The following is a 15,024-nucleotide window of genomic DNA, read 5'->3' as shown; positions in this document are numbered from 1 at the left end:
TATCCGATTCTAGTTCGTCAAATAACGGATCTGAAGTGGTCATAGAACTATTTATATGGTAGTAGAAGTAGAACACACTACATTCGATATCCGTCATTCCCCGATTAACAAGAACTGCGTGATTAATACCCGAAACAACAGAATAACTGCCCAATGCACTGCCCGACTCCAACGCATTCATTCCTATCTCTATGATCAGACTCCATGGATTGATTTGTGTAATAAGGCCTAAACAACCCATAGACAAAAAAAGTTGTTACAATTTTTATTCTATGGCATTCTGTATGTCTGTCTGTTGTCAAATCAAAAAACGAGCGAAAAATTAGTGTTTGAGAGTTATTTTGTGAAAGAGATTTGTGAAAATTCACATAATCACGAGATTGTGAAACAATAATAACTTTGATATTAGTGCTGCTTGAATTGTGTTGTACAGTGTCGTTTAGAATTACGTTTCATCCAAGTAATCCATGTGTGAATATACGTAGCATCATGCCTCCCAGAACAAGAGCAGCGAAGTCAACAAAAGGATTGAAAGAAAATATCGTAGTCGGCACGAAGACAAAACAAAAAACTACTGTGAAAGAAACAAAATCTGTAAGGAAGGTTTTAGCTGACAAAACAAACTCTGCCTCAGACGATAATGCGTCGATAGAAGCCCCTAAAAAAGTGGTGAACAAACCTTCAGTTGTGCCGAAAACTTCTAAGATACAGAAGGAGAATGATAACACGATCAGACCACAACGTGATCGGCGACTGCCGGATCGTTTTGTAGAAAACAAGGTATTGAAAAATTTATCTAATAGCAAAGAAAAGTTGGTAACTACTCCAGTTTCCAAGGACGACAAAAGCTCAGTTAAGGATTCTATTGTGGAATCGCCTTTTAAAACTCCTCAAAAAGTAGGTGAAACTAGTCTCATTGCTTCAAGACCACGTAGAGTATGTCGTTTACCATCTAAGTTTGATGACCACTCTATCAGTCCCAATAAATTTATACCAGTTCAACCATCTCATGCCAGTACACCTTTAGTCCAGAAGAAAGTTATTACCCCCAGCACAAACAACACACAACATAAGAATAATGTCAGTAACAAGGCTACACCACCAAAACCTAAATCAGTTGAGGCATCACCTAATAAGAAAGTTGTAAAATCCATTGAGGTATCACTTAAGAAAGGTGTGCCCAAAAAAAATATGAAGAAAGTTTCCCCTGACACAAATAACAATGCTAAAGGTAGAACACTTCGAGCTAGGAAAGTTGTACCCAAGGAAACTAATCAATCATCATCTCTAATTAGCCCTGAGAAAAAAGTTAAAAGCCCTATGAAAAGAAGCCCAGTTAAAAAGACAAAGCCTATAAATAAAAACTTTTCCTTTAAAGTTTTTGAAGAGAATAAAAATAATCAAAGCAATCAAGATGTGTATGAGTTTACTTATGATCCAAATGAAGAACCACCTCCTCAGAAGAAGAAAAAGAAAGTTGTTAGAAAGAAACAAGCAAAACCTAAAATGGTTTTCTTTAAAAACAACTATGACATTAATGTCTCTAAAGCTTTGACAGCTTTGAAGAATGTTGTCGCTAAGAAACAGACCCCTATGCCTAATGATTCAGGAAAAAATACACACCAACCACATCAAATTGGAGCTTCAACAATTGATATAAATTCACATCAAGTATCACAAAAATCAGCAAATGTAAACATCAAAAGTGTACCACAAATCCAGAGAAATATAGCATCTAAGATAATTATTGGTGGAGCTAATCAACATGCTGTTACAAATAATATTTATTCTGTTCAAGGGCATCAGAATGTCCAAACAGGCATTCCAAAATTACAACTCACTGCTAATGTTGCTGCTGTTCAACCTCCTCCCAAAATGGATAAAATACCTGAACAGCACAAATCTATAAGGGTTGAAGATATTGCAGCAGACTTTGAACCCTCCTTACATGATGACATGAATTATTCTCCAGTAAATTCACCTATGCGCCCACAAACTCCTGTACCACAGCAAAACACATCTGCTGTGCATATCAGCAATGATCCCCTCAACCTAAGGGAGAATTTGAGCTTCTTTGATGAAAATCCTGTTGCTAGCAGCAGCATGAATACTTCAGTCAGACATCCTCATGCAAGTCCATGGCGTGTTGAATTTGAAAACTTACCTATCCGCTGGCATGTCAATTCATATGTCAAAGCAAACATGACCCCAGCTGTTGAATGCTCTTTTGTAAACTTTGAAGACAAAAAGAAACATGTCTACACCAATTTAGTAGCAGAATCTAATGATTCTCTGCCTGAAATTGTGTCAAAAGATCAACCAAATCTAATACAAACCAGTATGATTTCTTTCATTAAAGAAGTGATGGAAAAAAGTTCCACCAAAAAGAAAAAAGCGAGATCTGTAACACCAGTAACTGCCAGTCTGTTCAATGATACAGCTAATAAAAGCCCTTCTAAAACTGTTGAGAATGTTAATAGAACTTCTAGACAACTTTTTACTCCTAAGAAAGATACTGACAAAGCTTACTCTGATAATTTAGCTGTAGAAAATGTAAAAGATACTTCCAATGATAAAGAAAACTCTAAGGAATCATCCAAAGGTCAGAAAAGAAAGAATAATGTTGATCCTAATGAGGTGCCAGCGAAAACTCCGCGTAAAGAAAAAGACAACACATATTTTGGGTTTGATGACAGTGAGAATCAAGATCAGGAGAATGTGTCTCCACAAAAGATTGTAGAAGGTCGGAAACGCGGTTTGAGGCCTAGAGCAAGAGCTGTTTTGAAAGAAATTAATGAACAGACTGGTCCCACTCGAGCAGTTGTTCCTGTTGCTGCTAAAACAGCTCAAAGAGTTGAAGTGGAGAAACTGTATGAAGAAATGAAGTCGGCCACAGATGCTCCTGTGTTCCCTGATAAGGAACAGGAAAACATTGGGACAACAAATGTGAATCAGACTGTAGAAGAATTGCTGGATGAGGATTCCCAATCTGTGCATCTGTTTGAGGATATTGAACTTGTCCATCACTTAAAGGTTAGTATGTTTAACTTATAAGAAGATTAATTATTTTACATCATACAAAATCTGTTAACAGCATTCTAATGTGCTACTAATTCTGTAATGTTATCTTTATTGTAAATGTCATTATTGAATTTACAGCCACAAAGGAAAAGCTATGGTAAAGCCAAGAAGGTGACATTCCGACAGCGTTCAAGTGATAGTGACACTCAGGTCAGTGACCCAAGGCCAGAGTTGGATTCTGATGAAGACATGAATGACCTTACCTTTGATCCTGGTGTACCATTTGTGGAAGAGAGGAAGACTAAGAAGAAACAAACTAAGAAACAGAAGTTGACTAAGAAAGAGGTGAGTTTCTCTAAACTTTTAATATAAGATCTTTTTTATAATTTGTTTGGGAATTTTGGAACAATGAGTTACTCATCATGAAGAGATAATAAAGTTATACTAATGTTGTAATAAGATAAATACATTCTTACTATAGAAAATTAAAAAAATCACCTAAAGTTAAAATATTCAATATTTGAAAAGGAAGAAAACTGGGCTTTACGACTGCAAAGAGGTATTTGACTCTAAATAGAAGAATGTGTAGAAGAACAATGATAAATTAATCTTTTATTGTAAAAAAGTATCATCTTATATTATCATATCATAAGTTCGCGACTATACTCCCGAGTTTTCTGTTAAACCAAAATGTGATATAAGTCCGGGACACCATAGGCCCGAGATATGGAAATGACATTATAATAAAAATCTTTATTTTCTCTTCACAAAGGTAACCTGAATTATGTAATCTTAACACTTTGGCACAAGCTGAAGTGGCAATGGGCAGGACACATGGCGAGGAAAACCGATGGCCGCTGGGGCGGAAGGGTTACAAGGTGGACCGACGATCTGGTGAAGGTCGCGGGATGCCGCTGGATGCGGGCAGCGCAGGACCGATCGTCGTGGAGATCCTTGGGGGAGGCCTATGCCCAGCAGTGGGCGTCGTACGGCTGATGATGATGAACACTTTCAAGGACAGAACGTCTATGGACGTTCCGATTCCAAGGAGCGTCATACTACCTATTATGAACCATTAATGACCCATGGTCTCTGTCCGTGAAAGGGTTAACTAGGTAGTGAGTCGTAGTGGGCTCTATTTTCCGCATTTAGACACATGGATGGCTCATTATGCATTGTGAGTCATATCGCCGTGTATAATCGTCAACAAAAAATAATGTATGTATTTCTTTGTACATTCCAGAAGGAGGAAGCAGACGCGTGGGCCGCTAGCTTTAACTCCATGTGCGAAGATGTTGACGAGTTTCCATTAATAGTCGAGTGATCAGATCACTCCCGCCGCGTTTTAGGTTTGTTCAAAATATCAATCATTTTAAATTATCATGGATAATATCTTAAAATTGGTTCTCATGCAAAATATTATCATGGAAAATTTTAAAGTATCATTTATTATCATGTTAACATTACCTATTATTTGAAATATTACTAATAATATAAAATTGCAAGTTATGCTGTTTTTAAAAGGAACTACTTATAAAGTAATAATATGCGATGTAAGTTAGTGCAATATAGCACAGTATAAAACATATTCAAGGGTATTTTAAAATTGTTGTATGGACAAAAAAACATATGTGTTACTAATAATTTAAAACTAATGCATAAAACTTTAAAGTTTTTGAGTGTAGATTTGCCATACAGTTTTTAATAAAACATAAATAAATCCTTTTCTTGAACGTAATTTTTAGTTTTTAAAATGAAAAATAATTATCATGAATTCTACTATGACTATGACAAAAATTAAGAGATTATATTTTCGTGGCCATATCTTTGCCATCATGTCAAGTACAAAATATTGTCACAATTTTTTTGGTTTATTTAGTCTGAAAATGGCCATTGCATTTTTAATTTACATTAAGTTTAATTTTGGTTTAAGAACTCATTTTATTAAGTTAAAGTATAGTATAGTTGTAATATATTTTAAGTTATTAAGAGGAAAAAAGGGATTCCATGAAGTTTTACGATTTAGTTAACTATAGTTTTAGTGTCATATGCTCCAGAATACTGTGATTTGATCTGATGATTGAAACTTAGGTCCATTTGGTCTACAATATCTCAGTTTTTATTTAACAAATCTCACATATAACACACTTCATAGAATTCGACAATAATTTCATGATATAGTTATTACAGAGTTATTTAATTCCAATTTATACTTTTAAGTTTTAATGTTTTATATTTGACCTTATACTCAAATACCATTTTTTTATGTTATACTTTAAACAAACCTCCCCACCATAAACTGGGGGGTTAAAGTGGCCACATTGAAGCAATTCATCTAAGAAAGCAATATTGCAATTTGACATTTGCGCATATAAAAGTAAGTGCGCAATGCAAACAAATGTCAAATAGCAATATTGATTTCTTAGATGAATGGCTTCGATGTGACCATTTTAACCCCCCTGATTGGAATTTAGAATACCGCGGTACAAAATCCACTGGTACATTTTTTTTACTGTTACAAAAGACAGTGTTTACGTAACCACGTCAGTAATACGTTTACATCAGTGATATTATTAATTAACATCGTCTAATTCGATATTACATCGTAAAAAAACAGTATAGGTCCTTATTACACCAATTGGTATTTGAGTAAAGGCAAGTTAGATGTAAGGGCCATGGTATAAGAAAACCAGGTATGCTCAATCCTATGACAAGCCACCATTACTAGCCGTTTGATGACGTATGTGTTACCATTAAATTGGTATCTCCAACATTCCAAGGACATAAATTTTATTATTGAAAATGAAGGCAATTACTGACTAATGTATTTAATTACTATTACTTGTCACATATATGAAAATCATTAAAACTGTAAGTAAATATTTTACTAATAAAAACATAAACTGCCTATATACGTCCCACTGCTGGGCACAGACCTCCCCTCAATCAACCGGATGGGTTCGTTAAGCCGTTGGTCCCGGCTATTAGCCGTAAAAACACCTCCACCAACCCGCATTGGAGCAGCGTGGTGGAGTATGCTCCATACCCCATCCGGTTGATTGAATATTTTACTAAATGTTCAAAATTTCCTTGCAAAGTAAATATAAAAACATTAGTTGTGGGTAATTTATTTTTTACGAAATGGCAACGCTGGGCGGGATGACGTCAGCTGGGGTAACCTTGAAATGTTAGCTGTCACTTTTGAGCACATCTGGTTTTCTTATACCATGGTAAGGGGGACCATGGGATAGTACCCGAATTTCCAAATGTGTGATCTTTTGTAACGCTGGTCGCTTTTATACCACATAGAAGTCTAAGCGAAATGACATTATACGGTATGCATTAATAATGAATAAATATTTTTACAAAAAAACCAGTGGTTTGATAATTGTTAAGACTTAAATCGGTCTCCGATAGAGATTCGTGAAAATAAAGTTCGTTTTGTGGCTAAACTAAAGATTGCTAAGTTCACTGTTTTGAAATGAGTATAGTTAATGGTCATTAGGTGGCGTTGAAAAGGTTTCTGTGTTCAGAAGTTACGCTATTATACTTCACAGGTGGCGCTATGAACACATGTTATAGTACATCTATTTGACAGCAGATGGCACTACTTAACTGAATTTTATAAAATGTTTATGAGAGGTCGTGATCTACCATAGTTTAATTTTATTTTCAAAAATCAATGTGTAATTGAAATAAAAAAATTGATAAATCTCTTAATTTTACACGTAATTAAAATTTGTAAATTAGAGGCTTCTCTTCTAAGCAACTTCATTCGTATTGGTTTCTTGTTAGGATAGCAACTAACTGATATTAATTTCTTGTTAGTTTCAATCGACAGTAGTAAACAGATCAATTTTTCCTAAATAATATCAATAAATATGGATGGCTCATTGTCATCTGGGCAAGCCATTACACCGTAATTTTGTAAATAATACTATAAATTATCAATAACAATAAATTTTCAAGTATTTACTCAGTTGTGAGCGATTGTCGTGTATTGTGTGAATCGTCGTACATTTTTTGTTAGTCTACTATAGTCAACATATAGGTATTGAAGTTTATTCGCTATTGAGCGTGGTGTTCTGAGACAGTCCATTATTGGCAAAAAGGCAGAAATAATGGTCGAATTGGAAATCGGAGAAACTCAATTGGATATTTTGTATATCCAATAATATGGATAAACAATATCTATAATATACACGCGTTTCGCCGTATTGGCAATTTAATATTTTAAATATTTGATAACCCTACAATAATAATTACACAAACGTCCCATCTCGCGATTCCGTGGAACATTTGAAATTAAATTGTAGGTATAACTTCAGCGGGCGAAACGCTCGAGGCTAACTGCAAATTGATATTAAAACCTCACGAGAATCTTCCAAAAAGCGTAATTAAAATTGAAAAATTAATTCATCCAACAAAGTAAGTATCCCACTCGGCCCTAATGTGATGGCTGACGATATTAAAATGATTGCTCTTTGGCAAATATGGCGGGCGGCTGAATTATACAGCGGAAGCAAATATTACCCTTGCAAACATTCGTCCCGGGAGAGCGAGCTAGTTCGCGCACTCAAAATTAAAAGCATACAATGAAAATACCGAGTGCCCCTACTCAGATACCTATGTCGCGAAACTAAGAGTGCTTCAGCCGTCGGGCTCTTAGCGCGATCGACGCTTTGTTGTCAATGAAAACAGACGCCCAAGTGTTTTTTTGTTTATGAACTCTCCGATGTTGCCACTCGAAAATAAATAGCGGAGGTAACGAGCAATATGCCCCTAACAAGCTGAAACAATGGTTTGTCTTCGTTGTTGTACTACATTATTGTTTGTAGCTGTTCCGCTCAACGATTGCTGTTACTTTTAACTCCAATAAAATTGTTGTTTTACGTCAATGGATAGCATTGTGTGAAAAGTGCCACAGTTACTGTTATTGATGTGTGCTAAGTATAACAAAAAGGAACAAGTAATTATTCAACATTTGGGTACAAAATAGAAGTAAATACTCGGCGGGTTTAATTGCGACATTTTTAATTGAAAAGCTCATCCAAACCAAGGCCCGTCTTAATAAATCAACAATTGGACTATTTCAGTCATTTAATTAAAGGGTTCCTGGCAGGTTGTTCGGGTCGGGAATATTAACCGAAATTCTCGGTCAACATTTACAAAATTGACACGTCAAATATTTGTAACTTCGTCCTGGGACCACGTTAGACAGCAAACAGAATCGTGTCTGGTCGTCCCTTAATTTCCAATGTTTCTACATTCTCTCCCGGTACGTTTTTCACCTAATTTAGCCCTTAAAACTTTCGTATTTTGGTCGAGTTTAGAGTAAGCGGCATGGGTCGAGATAGCCGCTTGTCAAAACAAAATGGCGCTGACTGTGTTTGAATTGGGCCGTATCAGTCGCTGCGGAGATTCATTTTGTCGCGTTGCTTAAGATCGTCGAGTCTACATATTGTCTCTGCACACACGATGAGTGCCGGCGTGTTGGGCGCAAAGCTGGCTACAAATTTGTTGTTTCAGTACAAATACTATGATGATATTGTTTGCAGTTAGACTTTGCGTTCGATCGAGGAGTTGTTTAGCGCACTCGCGCTCGGCTAGTCAACACTTGTAAATTGATTAGGACTACTGGGGCCGTCGGCATTGATACATCAACTAATCACGATGTAGACGGTGATAGATTGGCGATGATATGCGAGATCACGTTCACGTTTGTAGTGGCTAAGGAAGATGGATTTCACATTGAATGAATTGTTTGGACTTTTTGTTGTCTACCCGCAATTAAAGAGGTTGATAACCGATGTCTCTTTAGATTTTATTTTAATTTAAGTTTTTTAAACCTTTGAAAATTTCAGCTATTTGTGACTCTACCCACAGAACCCGTAAGCCCGTCATGTATCATTGCAAGTAAACTATCAAACACAAACACAGCCGCCTTTTTCCCATGTTCATTCACAAAGTCGAAGACATACAGCCGGGTGTTAAGGACCTGCACACAAATTAAGAGCACTCGTAAGTAACCCAGTGAGAGTCATGTTTGAATCAACTGCTCAATCCCGCGCCAAACACGACTTACTATGTTTAATCTCCAAATTTACCTTTGATTAAAAACCACATGTAGTAAACAACTTTCAAAAGAGGAGCATACTTTACAAATATTATATTGTAAACTTTACATTGCGACGGTAAATATTAAATAATATGTGTACGGGTAAATATATTGTCGCTAGCCGGTGGCGGCGAGTCTACCTGTCAGTGTTGCCATTATCATAAACCAAACACGTCAATATTTGCCGCACAAACAAGGGCGTAATTTTTAAATAAATTGTGGCATTTCGCAAAATTGCTTCCGCAAATAGGATTTCGGACAAGAGCGAGTGTGTGCACAACTTTTTTCGGTCGTTATACTCAGCTGTGAGTGGTCTTGCTGTCGCATTTATTTTAGTAAATATTTAGCTATTTTGACGGACGAAATACTGTGTTTATATTATGAAAAATGCCCGTTTTCAAGTTCGACATTTTTAACAGTTTTTCCTACTCAACAACAGATGGCGCTACATGCCACTTTCCTAATCTCGTCTGGCTTATTGCATCGGAAAATTATAATTCGGTATTTAATTTATGTTTTAAAAAGTGTATTTACACAACTATTGTATTTTTCAAAGACTTTTAACAGTAAATTACACTAACATTGGATAATTGATCTTACTTTTTGCACAAGTACACGAATGTAGAGTCAACATACTTATTTTAGAGAAGTCTTTTTCAAAACAAGACACATCCGTTTGAACTTTGGTTAAATCAAAGGGCAAGGAATGTAACACGAGCGTCTTTATATAAGCGGCCATTTTGTCTCGTGTTTCCCGCCAGTGGCCCCGCACAAGAAAGATAATCCTTATTGGCCGAACCCAGCGAGGCAGCGATCGCAGTGAACTCAGGGCGGAGTGGATATCACATTTCACGAGGGCTTTTGTGGCCGCCAAATTTAGAAAGTTAACCGTTAAAGGTGCGATATTTTATTAACGTCAATATATAAATTATGGAGTTACTTCGTGCGTGTACTCACGCAACATTACTATGTTGGTAACTGTTCCGATTAGCATTGCTTTAGCAGGGAAACTGTTTAGCATTTTGACTCATACAGTCTTTAACGAAGTTGAAATTGATCCAAAAAAAAAATGTTGATTGAATCGATTGGTTGATATTGATTGATTGATTGTTGATTTATTTGACTAAAAGGTAATCAAATACTAAATGAAAGTAAGCAGTGTCAGTATAAGTAACGGAAACTCCCTGCCTTTGTTTGTACAGAACTTGGATTTGTATCTACCAACGTAGGTAGATAGACAGTGCGTACGACGATTGAGTTTAGCTTTCCTTGATAGATAAAATATTTTTACAACAAGAAGAAAAGACAATTAAGCATCAAAATATGTTAATAAAACATTATAGTGGCCACTTACACAGTCATAAATATTAGGTAATATTATTTATTACCTAATCTATATATTAGCTAATATTATTACCTAATATTGATTATTTACCTAGGTTCACCCCCGCTCTCTGCTGACCGCAATTGGAAATAGGCGTGAGGCATGTGCGTAGGCGATGTGCCTACAATTTAAATAGTAATTTAAAAATAGTCAGTTTTTCTGTCTTCTTCTATCGTGTGGGTTATGAGGTGGATTACCAGCCCCATCAACCCTGGTGTCAGGGTTACTATTGAGGCGCCAAAGGCCCCTGACATGGCTCATGTAATGACTACTAACTTACATCAGTAAGTAGTAACCGGGACCAACGGCTTAACCTTCCGAAGCACGGGTCATCTTTCGGACAATCGCGTGATCAGCCTGTAATGTCCTATAACCAAACTAGGGAGCTAGCTTTCTTTCTCGACGCATCTACGAGATTTTTTCAAATAGTAAGTAACATAATTAAGTAGCGAAGAGAAATACAATTATTTCGATTGAACTTCGCCAACGGAACTCCACAGTCATCGTAACACATCAATTATATCAAAATAAAACGATCAATAATTTTACCTCCAAATTCGAAAATTCAAATAGAGTCGATATAATTCAATTACATCGGCAATCGAGGCATGGCAGGCCCTAGTCGTACTGCGATAAACGCGGCATCCTAAGTAAATAGCTGACATCTGTCCATATCTACCGTCTCCGCCCGGAGTCAGACGGACCTTTTACATTCAAATATTATTAACTTACCTTTGTCAAACTCGAATTTTGAGCTCGCAGTATCAAAGTCACATTATTTGTAAATATGTTAGTACTTACAGGGTGGTTAAAAGGCCACAACGTAACAATTTATCCATAAAAGCAATATTGCAATTTGACATTTGCGCATATAAAATTAAGTGCGCAATGCAAACAATTGTCAAAAAGCAATATTGTTTTTAAATGAATTACTTCGATGTAGCTTTTTGATAAAATACAATGATATATATATAACATAACATTGCGCCATGTATCCTCGAAGGGGTAGACAGAAGTATGTTTATAATTTACACCCGCTCCTGGCCAGCTATGTTTAAGGCTCATGTAATAGAGAGCGAGCCTGTTTATTGGCATTAACCGGGCAAAAATTCTGGAAACCAATGATCCAAACATGAACTCTCGAAACTCATAAAGTCGAAATGATTTACGTGATACCACGATGTAGGTAAGTCACGCATTCTCCGAATTGGGCATATTACGGATATTACCGGATTTTTGGACTTTTACATGGCTTTGGCAAATTCTGAATTGTGGATAAAGTACGAATATTACAAACACGGTCTGCGAGAAAGATAATTTAAATCTTAAGGAAACATCGTAAGACGCAACGACTGTTCCATTCGATTTATTTACACAACACCCCTGTTTAGTTAGTGCAAGACGTAAGTTCCGTACATCTGAGCCCTTCATCTATTAATTCGAAGCCCGAAGTAAGTTGAACCGAACCTACAATTTATGTAAAACGCCCGCCGAAAGGCAAACATCGAGCGGTGCTTGGTAATACTTAGTAACTGCTTGTGTTAAGTAGATTAAGCTCTACCACTGTATGGGTAAGTGTTTATAATTTAGATTTGTAACTATACCTATATAGGTACCTACTGTGTAGAGCAATAAGTATATTGGTACGACTTCTCTCTCTCTCTATTTAAGAGCTGCGCTCTTGTCGGTGGAGTAATCGCCATTCATCTCTTCTTCCCGCCAAAACCTTCACCTCCCGATACGACACGACCTGCACCTTCCCTTTTATTTGTTTCATGAATGTTATCCTAGGTCTACCCCTTCCTCTCTTCCCTTCAATTTTTCCTTCTATAATGTTTGTTATAAATGAATCGTGTCGTATCAGGTGGCCAATCATATTTCCTCTCCGGTACGACTCATGAAAGACTAAAGTGATTTGTGATGAACAGAGGCATAAAAGATGGTTTTCCATAAATTTCTACAGCTTGTTATAGTTAGTTACCAAGTTGTACTAATTCCAGTCCGAGTCGTTGGTGAGTACATTTCAATAAAGTAATTGACCTTATATTTTTTGTTATTTTTAGCTTGTTAGGATCATTGAAAAAGTGCAAGAAAGAGTTGAAGAAAAGAGAACCATTATGAAGACTATAGAGAACCGGAGAGGATATATGATTAGCCACCTGATACGATACGATACATTTATAACAAATATCACAGGAGGAAAAATTTAAGGGAAGAGAGGAAGGCGTAGACCTAGGGAACATTTAGGAAACAAATAAAAGAGAAGGTGCAGGTCGTGTCGTATCAGGACGTGAAGGATTTGGCGGGAAGAAGAGAGGAATGACGATTACTCCACCGACAAGAGCGCAGAAAAAGAACCTAATCTATTAATTTCCGACTACGGACTAAGCTTTAACATTTAAAATCTTTCGGCGTTAGAAAGTTTATGTAGCTTAAGCAATAGTTCTTGTGGCGGATATTTTCGGCATCCTCTGCAGACTGACCTTTAGACACATGACTACCACATTCAGTTAAAACTTTTTAAAAACTAGATAGAATCAAGATAGAAAATACTTTCCGGGACTGGCTTATACCTATAAGTTTTCAAAATCAAGATAGTGGATACCTTCCGTAGCTGTAGAATTAGTTTTCAGTGGTTGCTTTTTGCCGACTAAAATAATTAGGTAAGTGCCTAATTTACTTACATTGTACATGGTATACCAACAACACGTCCCCTACAAACTATAAAGAAACGAGTAAATTCCCGTGTCCAGCTAATTCCCGCCGTTCCCACCGGCCGTAAATCAGCCGGTTGAACAAACAGTCGGAAAGTGCGCAAACAACATAAAACACGGAATGATTGCAATTAAAAACGCATCGTGGCGCGTGCCGCCATCTTGTGCAGGTTTCGGGTGACTAATGGTGACGTAATGGCGGCCGAAGGCAAAATTATATTGATGACTGTTAAAGATCAAACTTTTTTAACATTTTCCAACGCGTATTTACTTACTGAGTAGGTACGTGGCTTTTGCGGGCACTGAAAGATGTAGAGTCAAAAACTCTACAACTCGCCAAAAATTCTACAATACCTACACTACTATAATACATGCCTAGTTTATTGACCATCACTGCACCAAAGGAAAGTAATCCGCAGATAAGTATTTTGATTTTAAAAATCTTTGAATAAAATAAAAGATATCCAGTTTCCTTAGTCAGAAAAAAAAACATAAATTGCTCACAAATCCAAACCCTCTATCGTTTGCTATAAAAAATCACATGAATATAATGCCCTCAAGTAGTAATAAGGTATTTTTTTTATACATAGAATGTTGCCAGCGGCGTTAATATCGCATAAGACGGGGTTTATCCGCTAGGGTAGGTACCAAAAGAGAATTATATATAATGTATACAAAGTTACAAAGCTATGGTGCGCCGAGGGTACGGATTTTATGCACCCTGTACTCATTTTGACGTTTATTAAGAGAGTTTTTGTGATTTGCGAAGTTAGTCTGTTGCAGTTTAGGCACATGTTTGGTTTTTTAAACTAGAGTTGTCTGGGTTAGGATAAGCGTTGCTTTTTTAACATATCTACTTACCTAGGTGAAGTGTTTAGTGATTTTTCATAAGATATTGTAGATAATTAATGTGGTATGTCAACATAGTAGGATTTTAAGAAATAAAACGGGTGCTTTAGAAACTTATGAATGTAATTGAAATGTAATCTGTACTAAATCATCTAAAGAAACACAATCTATTAAAGAAAAAGTCAGTTTAAATATTTATTTGAATGTTTCATAGTATACTTAAGTAGTTTTCTTCTGCGGAAAATGAATTTCTTGAGATTTCTCGGTATAATATCCTTATGTTAATATGTATGTGGAGATAATATCTTGATAGTTGATAAGTGCAGGTAGTCGGAGTTATACCAGTTTATCTGAAAGCAAATAGGTAAACATGTACCTCAACATCATCAAAGTACAACGACTCTTGTCCTTCCTTTCCACTTTGTTTAAATCAATGCAAAAATTAAAAAAAATAGAAATCAGCTCTATTTTTTAAAATTGATTAGGTTATTTAAGAAGTCTACTCAAATAAGTATTTATTTCTTTCGGAAAAGGCAGTGGACAAAACTAATTATAAAATAAAATACACGCAAAAAGTTTTAGTTACAAAACATAAAAAATATAATAACAATACTGGCATAAACTGCATTAAAAATCATAATGATTGCCATTTGCTTCAATAAAAAAGTTTATTTTTGTCTTCTTCCTAATTTATGGCTTTTGCGAATTTTTTTTCCATAATTCAGCCGGCAAATACATAAACTGAAAACATAATCGTACTTTTTTGAGAAATATCTTTGTAAGATTTTTTAACTAAAAACTGCGTAGATATAAAACTTTTTACCAGAGCGTTGAATTTTTAAAAGTCGGTATGGGATGTCACCTTTTTGTAATATCGGGGTTTTCTGAGAAACTGTGTGCCGCGTATGGAAATATTTTAAGATACGGCGGAGTTTGTT

At 36.0% G+C, this 15,024-nt stretch overlaps 1 protein-coding gene across 1 annotated transcript; it reads left to right on the top strand.

Moving 5' to 3' along the window:
• The first annotated feature begins 243 nt into the window (after positions 1-243).
• On the top strand, positions 244-5,279 carry LOC126375123 (uncharacterized). The gene is made up of 3 exons (XM_050021969.1): positions 244-3,033; positions 3,160-3,366; positions 4,265-5,279. Exons 1-3 carry the CDS (start codon positions 490-492, stop codon positions 4,343-4,345), a joined length of 2,832 nt encoding a protein of 943 aa, XP_049877926.1. The 5' UTR covers positions 244-489; the 3' UTR covers positions 4,346-5,279.
• Positions 5,280-15,024: the final 9,745 nt, after the last annotated feature.

Source organism: Pectinophora gossypiella, chromosome 18 (assembly GCF_024362695.1).
Source record: "Pectinophora gossypiella chromosome 18, ilPecGoss1.1, whole genome shotgun sequence".
In the NCBI taxonomy this organism is placed as follows: domain Eukaryota; kingdom Metazoa; phylum Arthropoda; class Insecta; order Lepidoptera; family Gelechiidae; genus Pectinophora; species Pectinophora gossypiella.
This window is presented reverse-complemented; position numbering and strand designations above follow the sequence as displayed.

Coding starts and splice junctions, on each gene's coding strand:
- LOC126375123 (XM_050021969.1), top strand. CDS start 490: ATGCCTCCCAGAACAAGAGCAGCGAAGTCAACAAAAGGATTGAAAGAA. Junction 3,034..3,159: donor AACTTGTCCATCACTTAAAG/GTTAGTATGTTT, acceptor TTGAATTTACAG/CCACAAAGGAAAAGCTATGG. Junction 3,367..4,264: donor AGAAGTTGACTAAGAAAGAG/GTGAGTTTCTCT, acceptor TGTACATTCCAG/AAGGAGGAAGCAGACGCGTG.